Source organism: Condylostylus longicornis, unplaced genomic scaffold (assembly GCF_029603195.1).
Source record: "Condylostylus longicornis isolate FDR11 unplaced genomic scaffold, ASM2960319v2 ptg000023l, whole genome shotgun sequence".
Lineage (NCBI taxonomy): Eukaryota > Metazoa > Arthropoda > Insecta > Diptera > Dolichopodidae > Condylostylus > Condylostylus longicornis.
The window spans coordinates 920517-938092 of record NW_026577992.1 but is presented as its reverse complement, the minus strand read 5'-3'; the positions used below and the strand labels follow the sequence as shown (position 1 = coordinate 938092).

Below are 17576 nucleotides of genomic sequence, written 5' to 3'. Positions count from 1 at the left end.
ACTTAAAATTAATTATCTTTACCAAAAATTTCAATTACAAACCCATTAATTTTATATATGTGTTTATATAATCAAGGTAATGTTTAGGTGTAACGAAATTTCGACGTCGTAACTTCTGTAAATAATCAGATGTATAAAAACCAATACTGCTATGAACATGTACAACGTGTTCCACTATAGATAAACGATGTGCTTCACCAATCTATAAAAATTCAAGAATGTTAAAAAATATTTTCACAATAAAAAACAACATTAAAAGAACAGCAAAAAAAAAAAAATAAAAATTTAAATATTTGAAAAACACTTTAACATGAAAAACGAAAAATCGAAATAAAAAAAAATTGAAATTCTTGTAAAAGAAAAATATTTTTCTCTAAGTTGAAAATTAAAATTTTCTTAAACAAAAATTTACACAAAGTTTAATTAATTTAAGCATTGAAACGATTCACAACTTTTTTTTTTTTGATAAAGTAAAACATCTACAACAAGTATAAAACACTTTATATAAAAAGCAACAAGGACCAAGGCAAATGCTGCATAAAAACATCATTAATCTAACGTTATAGAATAACTGTTTACTCTCCACTTTGTAAAGAGTTTTTCCATACAACCATTTTAATTTATATGAACAGTAATAGAAAAATAATGAAAATGAATAAAAAGACAAAAAAAGAAGAAAATAGAAAAAAAAAGAACCAACAGAGAGAGAGAAAATAAGAAAGAGAGACAAATAGAAAAGAAAATTTCTTAATTTATTTCATTTGTTTTAAGAGCGTAACACAAAAATCAGTTAAGAGTACGGGAAAATGCTTTTTCATTAGTTGAAAATAAATTTAATTTGTCAATTTTTTATTAAAAAATTTTTCACTACCTTTTGACATTATTTTCTTGATTTTTTGTTTTCTTTCTTGCTATTATTTTCATGAAAATTAAAATATATACACAAAGTAATGAAAGAATAGAAAAAGAAAAATTATACAAGTAGAGAAAACTAAGTTTATTGGTCACTTTATTACTTTAAATATTTGATAACTTTATCATTTCTTCATTAGAGAGAAAAAGAGTAAGGGGAAGTATAAAATCAAAATGCATTTCACGGAACAATGTAAATTGTGTGAAAATTTAATATAAAATTTGTAACTGTTATAATAATAACACAATTAAGAAAAATTTCCTACATATATTTCTCATAATATTAAATTTTTTTACTACCTGTATAACGATTACATACCTTGAAATTATTTTAAATTATTATTTGCAAATTTAATTTTCATAACGAACCATTTATTTTAAATTAAGGTTAATTTCATTATAAATAATTTACAAAAAACGAATGAATTACTTCTTGAAATAGAAATTTTGTATGTGGGATTCATTACGATTAGTAAGGTATAATGTCAATAAAGAAAAACTTAACTTAAGAAATCGAAAGACATTAACTCTGCCGTTTTGGTCCTTAATACAAAAAAACATAAGATGGGTTTTTGTGCAATATTCAAAAAAATATAACTAAGTTAAACTTTAAAATTTTAAGAGAGATATGTCGGAAAAATCAGTATAGAAATGACAAAATACTTTCAAAGAGAAACCATAAATACTATATTAAAAACTTGTTACGAAACCAAACAAAACTTACTACAATAATCAATATAAAAAAAATTCAATTTTCTTGATTTAAAAATTACACTACTATTTTGAAATTACCATTGGATGTTCTGATAAATATAATTCAGCTACCGCAAACAAAGCTTGTGTTGGCCATGGAAATACCCAATCAATTGATGTACTGCCAATTAAACCTGGAAAATTTCTACAATAATTTCGTAAAGAATCGCCAGCCGGTGACATCGATAAAACAACATGAAGATTTTGAGCACAATTATTTAAAAAATATGACCATACTGAATCTCTATACATAAATGATGAATATTATTTAATATACTTTTATATGTATAGCATATAATGGTTATGTTGTTATTCAAATTAAAATTGATATGATTATATATTAGTTATTTATCTTGAGAATATTCAATTATAAATGTATAACAAGAAAATTAATAATATTCACAAAAATAAAAATTATATTATAAATAATTAAATAAATAAATAAATAAATAAATAAATAAGAGAAAATGAGATTTGTTTTGGGCCAAATTGCATTGCAAAAGGCTATGTAAACCAAAGAGAAAAAAAATAAGTTTATTTTGTTATACATATAATAAAAGAATACAACGCTGTATAACTTTTCATTTCTTTTTACCATCTATCTATATATACTTTGTTTTTTTATATTTTCTACTTAAAAACTATATATAAAAAGATTATTGCTTGTAATTTCATAAAAATACGTCGAATATGTGAAAAACTATAAATAGTAAAATATAATATGTATGTATGTATGTAAGAGTAAAAAAATATCATCAATAAAATATAAAAATTAAATATTTGTGTTATTGTCAGTCATTCAAATGATAGATATTCAGCAATTTCTATGTTATTTTTGTACATCTATCATTTTCTACTTTTATTTGATCGTAGTTATCCTGACAATAGAAAATAAAATTGAATTATTTTTTTCTTATTATATAATTTGTATATACAATAAAAGACAATGTAAATGATTGCCAGTACGTATGGCGGATGGCAAATATCAAAACAATATCCATTTCAATCACTTAATTTATCGAATTTCAGAGGAACAACTTTCGAATCATAAAATGATTGTCTTTCGATTCAAAATTATGTTCAATGTTATTTGATTATTTAGTTGAATTATTAAATCTGTGTAGATTTATATAACATTTTAAGATGCGGTATATTGTAATAGTTTTGAGTTAGACACGCTAACATTGGGTGGAAACACAGCATTTAGCACATACGAAAAATGCCTAAATACGTATCGTTGCCCTTGAAAATGTCGACTCGAAAATCAAAATTTAAAAGTGGATTTCTTGAGTTTAATTTCTTGACCATGAGTGAAAAGCTTATAACATTTTTTTTAATATGTAGGAGTATTATTTTAAACGTTTTATAATCAATAATTTTATTAATATTGAATAAATTGAATGTAAGAATAGATCTTTAGATTATTTTCCTGAAAACTAAATGATTTTATTGTATTGGAGTAAGTTATTCGCTTCGCAAACCATAAAAATCCTTTTGCAATTAGACTGCCATAATTTTTTACACATTTTAAATTAAAAAAATTCTTAAAGTTTTTTATGTATTCAAAAAATTGTTCATGCTCTTGTTCTTCTCATTTGATTAGTTATTCATTATTTTCCCTATAAAATTTTCTAATATTTTCAAATTCTTACTATACTGTAGAACATTTTTGAATGTCCAGGTTTTTTTGTTCCCTATTGTATACTCTTGTCGTTCGATTCCTTACATTATTTAGTTTTCATTTATTTAATTAAGTGCTTTAGTATACTTTTGTATAATTATATTTTTTTTTTCTGAAGAGGATTCACTTTATTTTACGTTTATGGTAAAATAATTCTTGTTTACATGATCCTTTATAATATAGCACTTATCTTTTCTTATTTCATAGCACAATAATTGAATGTATTGTTATTGAAAATAGCCTTCTGCATTTCAAATAATGAATGACGTAAACAATTTGATAATTTAATAGCCCAAAAAAGTTTTTATGTGTTGTTTGTACATAGGTATATAGAAGGATCATATGCTTAGCATATCGCTATTGACATGTATAATTATTTATTCGGTATTCCTATGAATTTGTATGTATAACGTATGGTTAATAAAATAAATATATTCCTGCAATCTTAACAAATGTAAATGAAATTATAAAAATTTTGATATACTTTGCGGGTGAAAGTCCAGCCGATTCACAGACAGTACGACAATTTCCGATAATATTATCTTTTTCTTCATCATTGAAAAGAGCTGGAACTGAACCCACAGTAAGAATATTATTAATTAGTTCTAGAAAACCTTCTTCAATAACCTTTACGTGTAGTGTGTTGTTTTTTATTCCGGTGTTTTATTTAGGTTCAGTTTTATTTAGGAATCAAAGATTGATCCATTTTTTTTTTTGGTTTAATTGTTAAGTCGAAGAAGTTCAATTTGAAATTGACAAAAAAAAACAAAGCAAAATGTTAATTTTATTGATTTTAACTCACAATAAACTTATATATATACGCGTCTCCTTACTTGAGATCCTGTAAAGAAGAATACGACTTTCTTTTGTTCGACGCCAACTTTTATATAAAGTGATTTTACATCTTCTCTAAATGATTGTTCATTGTATCCTCGGCTTACTGTTATTTCAAAGTTTTGACATTCTACAAGAGAAAAATAAAACTAAAAATTAGCTCCACAAAATTAATTTTTTCGTGTTCTTCAATTTCTTGAAACAAAATATTTTCAAAATTTAAAAAAAAAAAAAAAACAATTTTTACCTGCTGCAAAACCTGCTAGTTTCGTTATAGCTCGTTTCCCGACACCACCAATTCCAATCAGAAGGACATGTCCACGATGCATTCTTAAAGCTCTATGTACCCTAGTTAAATGTTCAAGACAATCTTCAAAAAGTACTATATTTAATTTTTCAACTCTTTCCTTATATTCTTCAAGAATCTGGTTATTGAAATTTAAAACTAATTTATAAATTAAAATAAATTGATAAACTTCATATTGACCTCTTGGAATAAAAAGTAAATCGCTTTATAATCTAAAAGATCTTCATAATATCTTTCATCAGATTCATTAACAGCATTTCGATAATCACCAAATAATATAGGATCTCTAAGAGCATATTCGGCCATTGTTATAAATTCACCTTCATCTTGACTACTGCCACATGATGTTTTTTCGTCTGAAAAGGTAAGATTATTAGTAATCGCAAAAAATTATAAGTTTTTAAACTAAATAATAAATAATTATTTGTTTAAGAAGTTTCTCCAGGAGAAAGTCAAAATGCTATAATTCATTTTTTGGCTATTTTTTGATAGTCATTGATTTTGACATTGAGCTTGTAGGTAATATTGAAAATATCGGTTTACCTTTGTCTAACCTTTTACGTGGAGCACCTGGTCGTGGTGGTATCTTTTTCATTTGTATACCTTTGTCAGCCTCAAAAGTAGGAGGAAATTGCATTTTAATCTGCTTCTCGATTTGATTTTTCATAAGTTTTATATCCTGTTAAAAAGAAATTAGTTATATGATTAATTAGACTACACAAATCTCAAGAAATTGAGTATATAACTAATTTTCTAATAGATGATAAGAAGCGGGTAATTCTTTATTTATGACTAGGAATAATAAAAGAAATTTAAAAACTTAAATAATTTTAAGTCATAAATTTTAATTGCGATTTTTTATAAAATATTTTTCTTCACAAAAGAAGGTTAAATTATATTTTCATGACTATCTTAAACGAGAATGTGTTCCAAAACTATGAGTTTCCCGTTTTACACTCAACATTGTTAATTAAATTTTAATTTTCTTCAATCTTACTAATTATTCTTAAATAATAAAATTGCTTTGTAAATCTTCATTTTTGTTAGGAAACCTATTAACTCTAATCTCCCACCATAGATTTATTTACTTAACGATTTTTTTGGTCTTACTTAAGTAATCTACTATATAGCCAACCTATAGTACTAAAAAAAATCGATGAATTTTATTTACTAAACCAAAAAAAACATTAAATGTACACGGCTACAAGTGTTGTAAACCAAAAAATACCAATTTTAAATAGAAATTTCTCCGGATTCACAGAGCAAAAAATCAAATATATGACAGAAGAGAAGGAGATATTATTCTTTTGAGAATTTTCGTCATATTACAAAGAAACGTGGATAAAGGAAATAAGTATGAAATAAAAAAGAAATTATAATAATTTTTGTAATTAGAAGATTGCAAAAATTTAAAAGGAATTCTTGAACTTATCTATGTACATATGTAATTTGTCTAATACAAAATCAATGTTATCTTATACAAGTTTTCATTCGGGAAATATATACATACGATACGAGTACATATATATGTACTTCTTAAGCGAAAGAGCAAAAGAGAGAAATCGGAATTTTGTAATTTTCGACGGCATTTTTTACAGATTATTTTAATTGCACTTTACAAATATTGAATTTATATGGGCTTCTTTGTCCCTCAACAAAGAATATTTTTTTAAATAAGGAAATACTCGCCTTATTTGTTTTTCGAATGTTGCCTCTTTTATTAGATTCAAGATATTATTGAAAATTTTACATGTGTGGCAGATCTACTATACTTAATATAAGCGTCTACCCAGTTATATGATAAAGTAATATTAATTACGTTTTCTAGTTAAACATATTCCGCAGATCATTGCACTATTTCTTACTCTCTAGACAGAAAACAGTACTTTAGATTTCCAGAAATAGTATAATTATACGGGTAGACATGTTGTTCAGTCGTCAATTTCTTTTTACAAAAATCATTCCCTTAATTTTAAAATGGCTTAAAAATAAAAGAATTCATTCAGTAGAATCCTTCAAATAGAAATGTAAACAACTTAAATTGAAGTTGCCTTAAGCAGCATAATAGAATAAAATATCATTAATATACTACTGTTATCATCATCATTAAAATTCTAATCATCAACAGAATCATCATTTCATCAGTAGAAATTTTAAATATAAGTTTTAGTTATTGAAATTTACATTTTTTACAGGGTACTTTCCATTTTAATACAATTATTCGATAGAGCAAATCGATTTTTATTTATTTCGGGGTTTTGGCGAAAAGGTTTTTTTTTTTAATTTCTTAACTATTTATTAAATTTAATTTAAAGTGTCCATTTATGATTTGGTAATATTCGGCAATACTTTAGCCATTTAGTCATATTCACTGGTTTTAACGAATAATATTGTTAGTGTAATTGTTAGTTTCGATATAATCTTATTGTTAATTTTAACACTTTATTTTGTTTGATTATTATCTCATTTTTTTCAAAAATTTTACAGTGTGTCCAATGCATATAATATGCATACAAATACAAAATTGATGTGAACTATTTATAAAATATCAATCATTTTTTATTACAATTGAACAAATTGATCGCTGGGATATTAAAGGCGGTTTAGCAAATATGAATAAACAAATAAATTGAAAATATATCATTTAAAAATTTAAAAACACTTGAATTATTTCAAAGAAATTGAAATTAAATTTTAAACAGAATTGAATTATTTAATGAGAATATTTTCGAACCCCACACTTCAAACATTTAGACAATCCAATTCCTTGCTAAATTCTAATTTCCGTTTCAATCGAAGACCTCCCTCTATGCTTTTGTTTACATAAACCTTCTGTTTATTATTTTATATTTTTGATCACGGAATAAGTTTGTTAAAGCATGGTACAGTTTACTTTTAAATGAATTTTCATAAACTCGTCCGTTGTAGCAGCAAACTTTTAGTTCTTATTTATACCATACAAACCTACCGTACAAAAAGACTTGTAAAAAAAAACTTTAAATTAGCCTATAAAATTGTTGGTTATCATGATGAAAATTTAATATTTTGATATTTGCTACGTATTTGATTAACTTCTACAATATATTTGTGTTTAACCTATACGATTATTTACTGTTATCTTAAAAATATATGTTTGTATAAATATGGAGATTGTCTTTGATTTCTAGAATTATTTATGGAATTTGTTTATAATATATATTCAGCTATTACCGAAAATTCTTTCTTTTATATATTTATTATTTATCCTAAAGCAAATAATTATAATTGCTTTCAATTCATCAACTTGACAACTAAACAAAATCAAAAATAGAACTAAGAAAAAGGAGGAACTTTGATGCGTAAAAGGATTTGAAAAACAAATATTTTTACTTTTATCATATTAAAGTTTGACATATAAGAAAGACATAATAAATTATTAATGAAAATGTACTTAAAATTGAAGGTGAAATTTTTGAAATCTTGTGACGTACTTTCAACTCAATAGTTTATTAATTGGTTATAATATAAATAGGATTTGAGCAGAAGAAAACGTATTTTAACAAAATCAATTTACTTTTACTATTTCATAAACAATTTTATACTATTTGCTATAAAAAATTAGTTTTTCTAATTATGCACGTAGTAAAATACTTTTTGAAATCTAAGCATTTTGAGGAACTCGGATCAATATTGAATATATAGTTCGTATATCTTGAATTTGTGTTCTACAATAAGTTGCAAATTTTCCTATGTAAAAATTGCGTCATAAAATATTAAATTTCTCGGAAACGTATTTGAATAATCTAACTCTAATTAAAGCTTTGTTCAAATTACTTTTATAGTTAGACAATTTATGCTAATAAAATGTCTGGCAATGATCCCGGAACTGAATAAGTTTCAAGACCAACTTTTTTATTTCCATAAAATAGCACAATATCTAATTATTATATAAACACGTCTTAGTTAATTTGCATATATGCATATACGAGAGCTTTTAATTAAATTTTTTATAAAAAAAATTTGTATCGAAAAGAATCTAGAAGAAATTGTTATATTTTTGTTAATTTAACAATCAGTACATTTGTACGAATTTTAAAACTAAAAGTCATTTGTTAAATGGACTTATTTGTCGAACTTGTTTTAGAGCAATTTCGTATCAAGTTCAGTCAAAATGAGTTTATTAAAACGGTATCTGCTATTGTTAAATTCCTGATGAACACAAACTCTTAATTGAACATGGTACGCACCTTTAGGAACATCACACGTACAATATCGTATTTAAAACGACCTTCTTAAAACATTAATAATTTAATACATATGGGACGTACATAAATATGGTAGTATAATATTAAATATTCATCAATATAATAATTATATTTTAAAAAACGTGTTAAAGAAATTTAAATAAAAATAGAAAAAGCAATTTTAACAATAATAATAATAATAAGCGTAAAAGTACTTACATTGTCAGAAATCAATCGATCACAAATAACTCTTATGAATTCATTTCGCCATACTCTAACCAATGAACTAGGATCCTTAAAATATTTTGGATGAATTAATAGTAAACCAGAAAATATTCTTGAGAGATCCTTCAAATTGAATATATAATGAAATTTTGATGGTGTTGGCGGTAATTCAACAATAACAATCTTGATTCCACAATATATAATTGAATAGCGTACAAAATGGAATTTGGAATAAAGTAGTATGCAAAAGAAAAAAATAAACAAAAAAATAAAATAATTTTTTTTTTATATTTTTATTACATAATACATAATAATATACTTATATACACATAATGTGTATAATATATTATATACTTGTAATATACATAAAGTGTACAATAAAGAAAATAAATATTGATTAAATATTTTCATTATTCAAACACTACAAAATCATTATTCAAGGAAAGAAAATAAGAGGAAAGAATCAACATTTCTTCAAAGAAACCAAATAAAAACTCTTTTGTAAGATTTTTATAAGAGAGGGTAGGAACGGTATTCTTTTTACGATTTCACCATTTTTAACCCACATATTTTTCCCATTAAATTGAGAAAAAAAGTAAAAATTTTGTTTATGTAAAAATTGAATGAAAAATATCAAAAATGTATAGGTTTTCACACACTTTCCTTACAAATATTCAAATAAATAGGCTAACTAAAAATAAATTTCAAAAATAATTAGACCATATAAAAATTTATTATTATAAAAGAGATTCAATACAAATAGTAACTTAACAATTGACATACCCACATACATTTAATAAAAAACATAATTTTAACATTTAAAATCTAGTTTAAAAGTTTGTCAAAAATTTATAAGCTTATTCAAAATAATATGGAGGAAAAGAATAAATTTTTGAAATACAAAATTTGACTTAATTGCCGAACTCCAAAATGTCGAATTGAATTCCTCCTTTTCCTTAAATGAAAACTCCTTTTTTTTTCAATTAATGTACTTACATATATTTTCTTAATATGTCATATAAAAATTTCAAAATATCGAATAAGTTTGTAAAAGCGCAATACACAGCTTTTTTCACAAATATTGTGAGAACAAATTTGAGAAGAATAATAGAACCGTATGATTTTTACATTAAATAAAATTTTCTTATAATTTTATACATAAACATGCAATATTTTATAACTGATGTTACAAAGATGATATTTAATAAGAAAAAAATTGAAAAAATCAAATTATTTGAATTTCGATAGCACCTTATTTAAATGGCGCTTAACTCAATAATGAAAAGACATAAGTATAAATAATTCAGGAATAAGGATAAAAATTAAAATATGTAAAATTTAATTTTTTTACTCGTATATTTCAAAAACATGATTATAATTGTCAAAATGTAATTTTTTTATTCAATCATACCGTTCTGTCATCATTCCCGAATTTCTATTGATGTCCTTGAATTTTCAGACTGTATTGTGTTTTTTTATATATATATATTTTTTTTCTTTTTCTAATAAATTCTTTATTCATATTTCATTTAATATGATACACATTATCATTTTTATACAGAAATAAATTTATTGTATATAAAATCATTTTTTTTGTAGTTTATTTAGTTACAGATAGGATTTTTACTAATAAATCATCTTCAATATTTTAGTAAGTTGCCTTGCATAACATGCTACTTTTTTCCTTTCCAACTCCTCATTTTTATACCCGTACGAACGTATGTTCGAAGGGTATACTAAATTTGCCTTACCGTTTGTAACGCTAAGAAATAACGGTCTTAGATATAGACTCAAGTGTATGTTTTTGATCAGCGTCAAATTCTGAGTTGATTTAGCTTTGTCCGTCCGTCCGTCCGTCCGTCCGTCCGTCCGCCCGTCCGTCCGTCCGTCCCAACGATAACTCAAAAACTAATTGAGCTAAGTTCACCAAATTTTCACAAATGATTTATTGTATTAAGTGCCAGAACCCTATTTAAATTGGACATGATCGGGGTACCGGTTCGGTTAGCTGCCATACAACTTCAAAATTTATTTGGCTATATCTCAGAAACTATAAAAGCTATGGTATTGAAATTTCACACAAGCAAATATATTAATAGGGCCAATCTGTCTGATAAAAGTCGTTGAAATTACTTGGCTCCTTCTGGTACCTGCCATACAACTTCAAAAGTTATTTGGCTATATCTCAGAAACTATTAAATTTATGGTATTGAAATTTCACACAAACGAATATATTAGTAGGGCCAATGTGTCTGATAAAAGTCGTTGAAATTACTTGGCTCCTTCTGGTACCTGCCATACAACTGCAAAAGTTATTTGGCTATATCTCAGAAACTATAAAAGCTATGGTATTGAAATTTCACACAAGGGAATATATTAGTAGGGCCGATGTGCTTGATAAAATTCGTTAAAATTTCTTGGCTCTTTGTGGTAGCTGCCATACAACTTACAACAGTAGTTTGGCACACACAGTATTTTGAAAAACACATTGTACTGAAATTTTTCATAAATCAATATACGGCAACTACATAGTCAGTTATGGCATCTTTATTCGCACATAGGATAACGAATTCGTACGGGTATCACAGAGTTGACAAGGTCAACTCTATTTTTTTTCTCGTTTTTACATGTAGTTTTAAGGTTTTTTTTCTGATCGTTTTCATTGTAGATGGATTTGAAGAAAATCGCAAAAAAAAAATATGACAATTTCGTTAACAAAATATTTTGCAGTAAGCGAAAATAAATAAGAAAAGAAAATCCATGTCTTTTCATTGTATACATACATACATATATTATGTATGAGTAGAAATGAACACAATATAATAAGAAAAGTGAGGAATCGGAAAATGATGAATATTTACTTATTTCTGGATATTGTTATCATTTATTTATTTACGTGTACACGCGTGTATGATTATAAATAAAATTTGATTTTGTATCGCAAGAGTAATCTGTCCAAAAAATAAAGGGAGGTGTCTATAAGAATTGATGTGCAAAAAAAAAAAAAATATAAAGAAATTTGTTTATAATAAAAAAAATTGGTGTTAATATTTTGATAAGAAATAGAATGAAATTTTCGTTACGAGGGCCAATCTCGAAATCTGCAAATATAATATTATAAATTATTCAAAAGCAAATTGTAATATAAACTCGTAATAATTTATTTAAATTACCTATATTACGGTTTTAGAGTTAAGAACAATTCCAAAAGCTCTTTGTTCCTCCTTTTAGTTAAAAGGAGGTTTAAATAGTTTAAATACTCGCATAAATCACAGAAAATTTTTCTTTAAATTTTCAATTAAAGTTTTATTATTACTTTATGTGAACATTATGTTACAAATATTAAATAATCATAAAACAGAGTTCCAAATTGTGAAGGTTAGCTTTATGTTTCATTGATACTAATTAAAATGCGAAAATCGGTATTTATGCGAAAATCAGTATTTATGGAAAAATCAGTATTTTAAAATATCTCAAAGCAAAACTAATTTTTACCCGAATTTTTAAAAAATTTCGTAATAATATGATTTCTAATTAAATATTGCAGTAGACCCGTAGTTTTTAATCATAACAGTTTGCACAGGTAAAACTCATAGTATGGTTCGCTTATATCAAAGGGTTTTAAGAAGAATAAGTATCAAAGGGTTTTAAGAAAAATGCTCTTATGTGAAATGTACTAATTCAAAAAATACTGACAATTTTCAAAACTTGAAATCAAGCAAATTTTGTTTGTAAAAATTTCTTGGCATTTCATTCTATTTGGACTATAATTGGACTCTAACAATTTCAAAAGGAATTTTACACAAATATATATATATGTAATTAGTTGTTTCAAAATCAGAATAAATAATCTTATATAGACATATGCTTGCATACTTTAAAAGTTGAAACGAATTCTTGGGAAAGGGTTAAAAACTCTCATTTACATATAAACGTAGTTAGTTTATCGAATTTTACCTCGTTTCAATACATGCCTTCTGAGAAAGTTTCGATTTAAAAGCAAACATTTTAATTCAATAATTGTATTTGATGGAAATATGTTTTATACAAATATTCTTGAATAAATTTTCAGAGTTCAGATTTTTCAATAAAATTTTCGTTCAAGAATTTAGTTAAACATTTAATTTAAGAATTTAGCTAGAAAGGCTAAGATTTTAGTTGAATATTTAGTGTAACTAATTGAGTATTCGAAAAAAATTACAAATATTAAAAAATAATTACAATTTCACTTTAAGCGCGTTTTAAGTAGTTTAACGTAGTTTAATAATCGGTTTAAACAAACATTTTTTCTTCCATAATACATATAAGATTTGCTTCCAATAAGGTTTCTAAATATTGCAGCAAATTAACTAACCATAAAATGTGTAAAATCTTGACAATTCCATTTTTAAAATAGATTATTTTACTCGAAATGAATAAAACTTAAGAAATACTCCTTTTTCTCTTTGTAGGACATTAATTCATTATTAGGTTAAATATATATACATATTTATGATAAACAATTTATTACATTCATATACCATTAATATGAATTTCAGTTACCTTAAATAATGATAGTGTCATTTCTACAAGTGTATCAGATATTGATAATAACACTGGAGGGAATTTTTCTAAATGACCTTTGAATATGGATGAATAAATCATCCTTAAGGCATCATCATTTGGAAATACAAGATTATAAGTTGAAAACATAGATATAAAACGTGAATCAACTTCATTTCTACCACCACCAGGACAGCCCATTGCCGCATAAAATGTTAAATCTTTAATTTTTTTCCAATTTAAATCTTTTATACGATCATACATTCCACCATATTCAAATAATAGTTTTAATAGAGCAATAGGTTGTTGTGTACCATACCTAAAAGAAAATTTAAAAGAAAATTCATTATTATTGAAAAAACTATTAATATTATATAAAAGAAAATAATATAAATTTAAATTATAATAGATATACATAAGTACATCATTTATGTTAAATTGTCAAATTTATTTATCTTGTATAGTAATTTTTTGTAAAATATTTGAAAATATAATATATATAATTTTAAACTTTTAAATACAGTGATGTCTCCACAACTCGAATCTCTACAACTCGAAAATCTCTTAACCTCGAAGTCATATGAGTTTCCTTGAATATTGGCATAATTTTTTTTTCTTTCATTTCAATTCGAAGTTTCCATAACTAGAACTGTTTTAGCGTTCCCGTGCGACTTCGAGTTATAGAGATGCCACTGTATGTATAAGTGCAACAATTAAATATTTATAAATCAGAATTTATTCCACTTTAAAAAGATGAAATTAAATGAAAATTTCCTAAAAGCAGAATCGAAATTTTTTTACATAATTCCTTAATAAATTCACAAATGTTAATATTTATTTCTACATAAAATATTCTATAAGAGAAGGATGAAATTCTGACACCTACTGTTTTTATATTATGATTTAACATTTAAAATTTTTTCTTTTCAAAATCAAAAAAAAAAACATACGCATCCACTTGTGGCATATTCATATCATCAATAAAAACTGTAATTTTCTTTCCAAGCGGTGGACCAAATGTATCTTTAGTTCTTTTTTCGACTGAACCTTCAATTGTCCTTTGAACATCTATTGATGAAGTTCGTGATGAAAAGTTTATATTAAGCATAATCTGTTGTTTAGTTGTTAAATTTTCATCATATGGAAAAGAAAATAAAGAAAATCAAAGAAAATATTTTCCATTAAAAAGAAAAATAAATGATGGAAATTTGTTATTTTTTTTTTTGCTCTTTTCAATTTCTTTTATTTGAAAAGTTTGTCATTTTGTTTTTATTGTACTCAGAGCAAAAAAAAAAAGCAAAAAGTAAATTACACCCGAAATAAAAAGTAATTTTCTCCTTATAAGATTTTCGTTTTAATATTAAATCTGGTAAAAAAACAGAAAAAAAATAACAAAAAAAAAACTTACAAAAGTATTCGGATTAAGTTTCTTTAAGTAGTTTGTTATGATAGCAGTCTTTGATGTTCCAGTTTCACCTATTAATAATGAAGGGCGCCTTATCTATTGAATTTTTGTTCGATTTGTTTTCATTGCGTTGTGATTCATCGTTGATTTCAAAATGTTTTTCGATATAAATCGATTATATTTTCGAATTAAAATTGTCGAACAAAGGTGTTGGAATATGCACAAGAGTAATTTGCCGCACGATTTGTTCATATTTCAAATAATAATTTGTTCATCAAATAAAATGAAATGAAAGAAAAATTTCTTTATTAAATTTATTGATAAATAAAATTTATTTTTAGAATTCTTACCTGACTCATTAAATTTAAAATTTTATCAGTTCTCATTGTATCGATTGTTGGAACCAAAATATCACAAAAATTAGCATTATGATCATGTTTATATTTTGGTACATTCCATTCCCAACAAATCCATTGTAATTTTATAATATCAAAAAAATAATCATATAACAATGCTTTTGATATTGGTAATTGTCCACCTTCAGCTGGTTTTTCAATTGTATCTTCAACTAACATGAAACCAGAACTACGTTTAATAAATTCGTCAAAAATAGGACGATCACATTCAAGGATACTGGCTCCCAATGATAAATAGACACACTACATATGGAAGAAAATTTCAAATTTTTTTTTTTGTAAAATCACAAGCAAATTTAAATCAAAATTAAAAAAAAATAAAAATAATTAAAATAACAATTTATTATCATAATATTCAAATACAATTCTTAACAATTAAAAAATTTTCAATCCTAACAATTGTAATTGCATTTCGTGTCACTTTAAGCCTCATAGCTAATAGTTTCATTCTGCATCTCATTTTCTCGGTCACATGTATTGTTCAGTCAGAATTGTTCTCATTACGAGTACTTTAAATGAATTATTTCATTTTACATATATATCATGCTAACTTTGGTTCTTGTGTCAGTATGATATTATATGAAACTCTGTACAGTTCATTCGGGATCAGATAGTTTTCCCAAAGGTAAAGCAATAGAACACAAGTAGAAAATGTAAGAGACATTTTATAACTTTTCAATGTTATTCATTTAAAAATGTGATTTAAAACCCTGTTCAAAAAATTTCATTTCATTAGTTTTATTCTGCATAGAAATTTTGTACAGGGCTTGTTAACTTCAAATTGAAGAAAATTTTGTTTTTAATATGTTGGTATTTCAATAGAAATTTTCAATATATTCTCTATTCGAAAAATAAAAATAATCTACCTCATTTTATGCAATGCAGTCAGTAATTATACATACTAAATTATATAAAATTTGTGCACACATAACCTATAGGTATTTATATAAGACTAATGACTGTAGGAATGGACATACCTATAGGCATAAGTTTTATTTCATTAGGAAAATATATTGGCCCAGCAGATCTACGGGGTGTATCTGTTAACAGAACAAGCAAACTTAATCCAACAAAAATTTTAACATTCTGTTAAAAGAAAATTGTCTACTTAAGAAGGTATCCATCAACATTAAAAAAGCGTCGACTAAAATTATAAAAAATTTAAAATCGTAGACGTTTAAAATTTTTTGATTTAATTTTTTCCATCCGATTTTTAGAAATTTCAATTTTTTCAGAAGCAGTTTTTTTTTTATAGGACCACAAAACGAATAAAAACAGGTAGGTATGTTTACTTTTGTTTTTTTTTTTTTTTAATTTCCGACACCTGAAAAGCAAAAAAATAAAAAAAAAACAACAAATTGTGTTTTCTAGGCTTTTTAAAATTTTTTAGTGAAAATTACAGCATTTTTCAATAAAGTACAATAAGACTAAAAAAAAAGAACAAAAAACAAGTGATTTTTTTCCCTCTTCTAAACATCCTAAAATCCTAGAATAAAATATTTTTATCACGTATCACGTGGGATACAATTTTGTTGATTTCAGTTTATGAAGAATGAAAAAATATCATATAAAAAAAAAGTAAAATAAAAAAAAACAGTGAGTCGAAACACAATGGATTGTAGAACAGAACATTTCACTTTAAGATTTTAAGTTAGAAACGTCACGTTTAAGCTGCGATATGCTGGATATCAACTGAAAATTAAACTAATGTCAGATGAATAATCTAGTCCAACGTCGATGTGACTTATTTAGTGGTTAAAATTTCATTATATTACATTTCAATCCCGTATTGCACTAGTAGTAATAGTTCATCACGGTATTATCGTAAATGCAAAATATAAACTTTTCAAAATATACGATTTCATACCATCATTAGTATTCTTAAGAAACTTACATTTAAGGAAAGACAGCCAATGAGTAAATTGTCAATGTATTATTTTTAAAAACAGATTTAAACAAGATTTCATAATTGAACTGTAAGTTTACGAGAATAACGAAAGATTTTTAATGGTATGATAATATTATCGTAATTAAGACGACTGCAAGCACATCTTCAAATTTTAAATAATTTTATTTTTATATGTTACCACATATTATATAATTTATAAAATTTATTGTACTGAAATATGATTTCTATTTTCTTTACGATATTTGCAGGTCCACTTTTTCTGATTTTAGTCTGTGTTGTATAAAACTGTAAAATTAGATACAGGTAAATGTAAAAACGAGATGGATAACCAATTATACTAAATTTCTTTTTACCGACCGTATAGCATAC

The 17576-nt window shown here is 24.8% G+C and overlaps 1 protein-coding gene across 1 annotated transcript in view; it reads right to left on the bottom strand.

Annotated features, from left to right (window-relative positions):
- LOC129606989 (dynein axonemal heavy chain 10) overlaps positions 1 to 17576 on the bottom strand; it is a 131883-nt gene that overhangs the window by 19243 nt on the left and 95064 nt on the right. Inside the window, exons 45-56 of the mRNA XM_055517661.1 lie at positions 15233 to 15541; positions 14886 to 14978; positions 14428 to 14588; positions 13478 to 13796; positions 8930 to 9118; positions 5031 to 5166; positions 4668 to 4843; positions 4428 to 4605; positions 4180 to 4310; positions 3831 to 3973; positions 1705 to 1909; positions 43 to 202 (exon numbers count right to left, since the gene is read on the bottom strand). Of these exons, the coding sequence (XP_055373636.1) occupies positions 43 to 202; positions 1705 to 1909; positions 3831 to 3973; positions 4180 to 4310; positions 4428 to 4605; positions 4668 to 4843; positions 5031 to 5166; positions 8930 to 9118; positions 13478 to 13796; positions 14428 to 14588; positions 14886 to 14978; positions 15233 to 15541 (2200 nt within the window). The remainder of the gene's footprint in view (positions 1 to 42; positions 203 to 1704; positions 1910 to 3830; positions 3974 to 4179; positions 4311 to 4427; positions 4606 to 4667; positions 4844 to 5030; positions 5167 to 8929; positions 9119 to 13477; positions 13797 to 14427; positions 14589 to 14885; positions 14979 to 15232; positions 15542 to 17576) is intronic.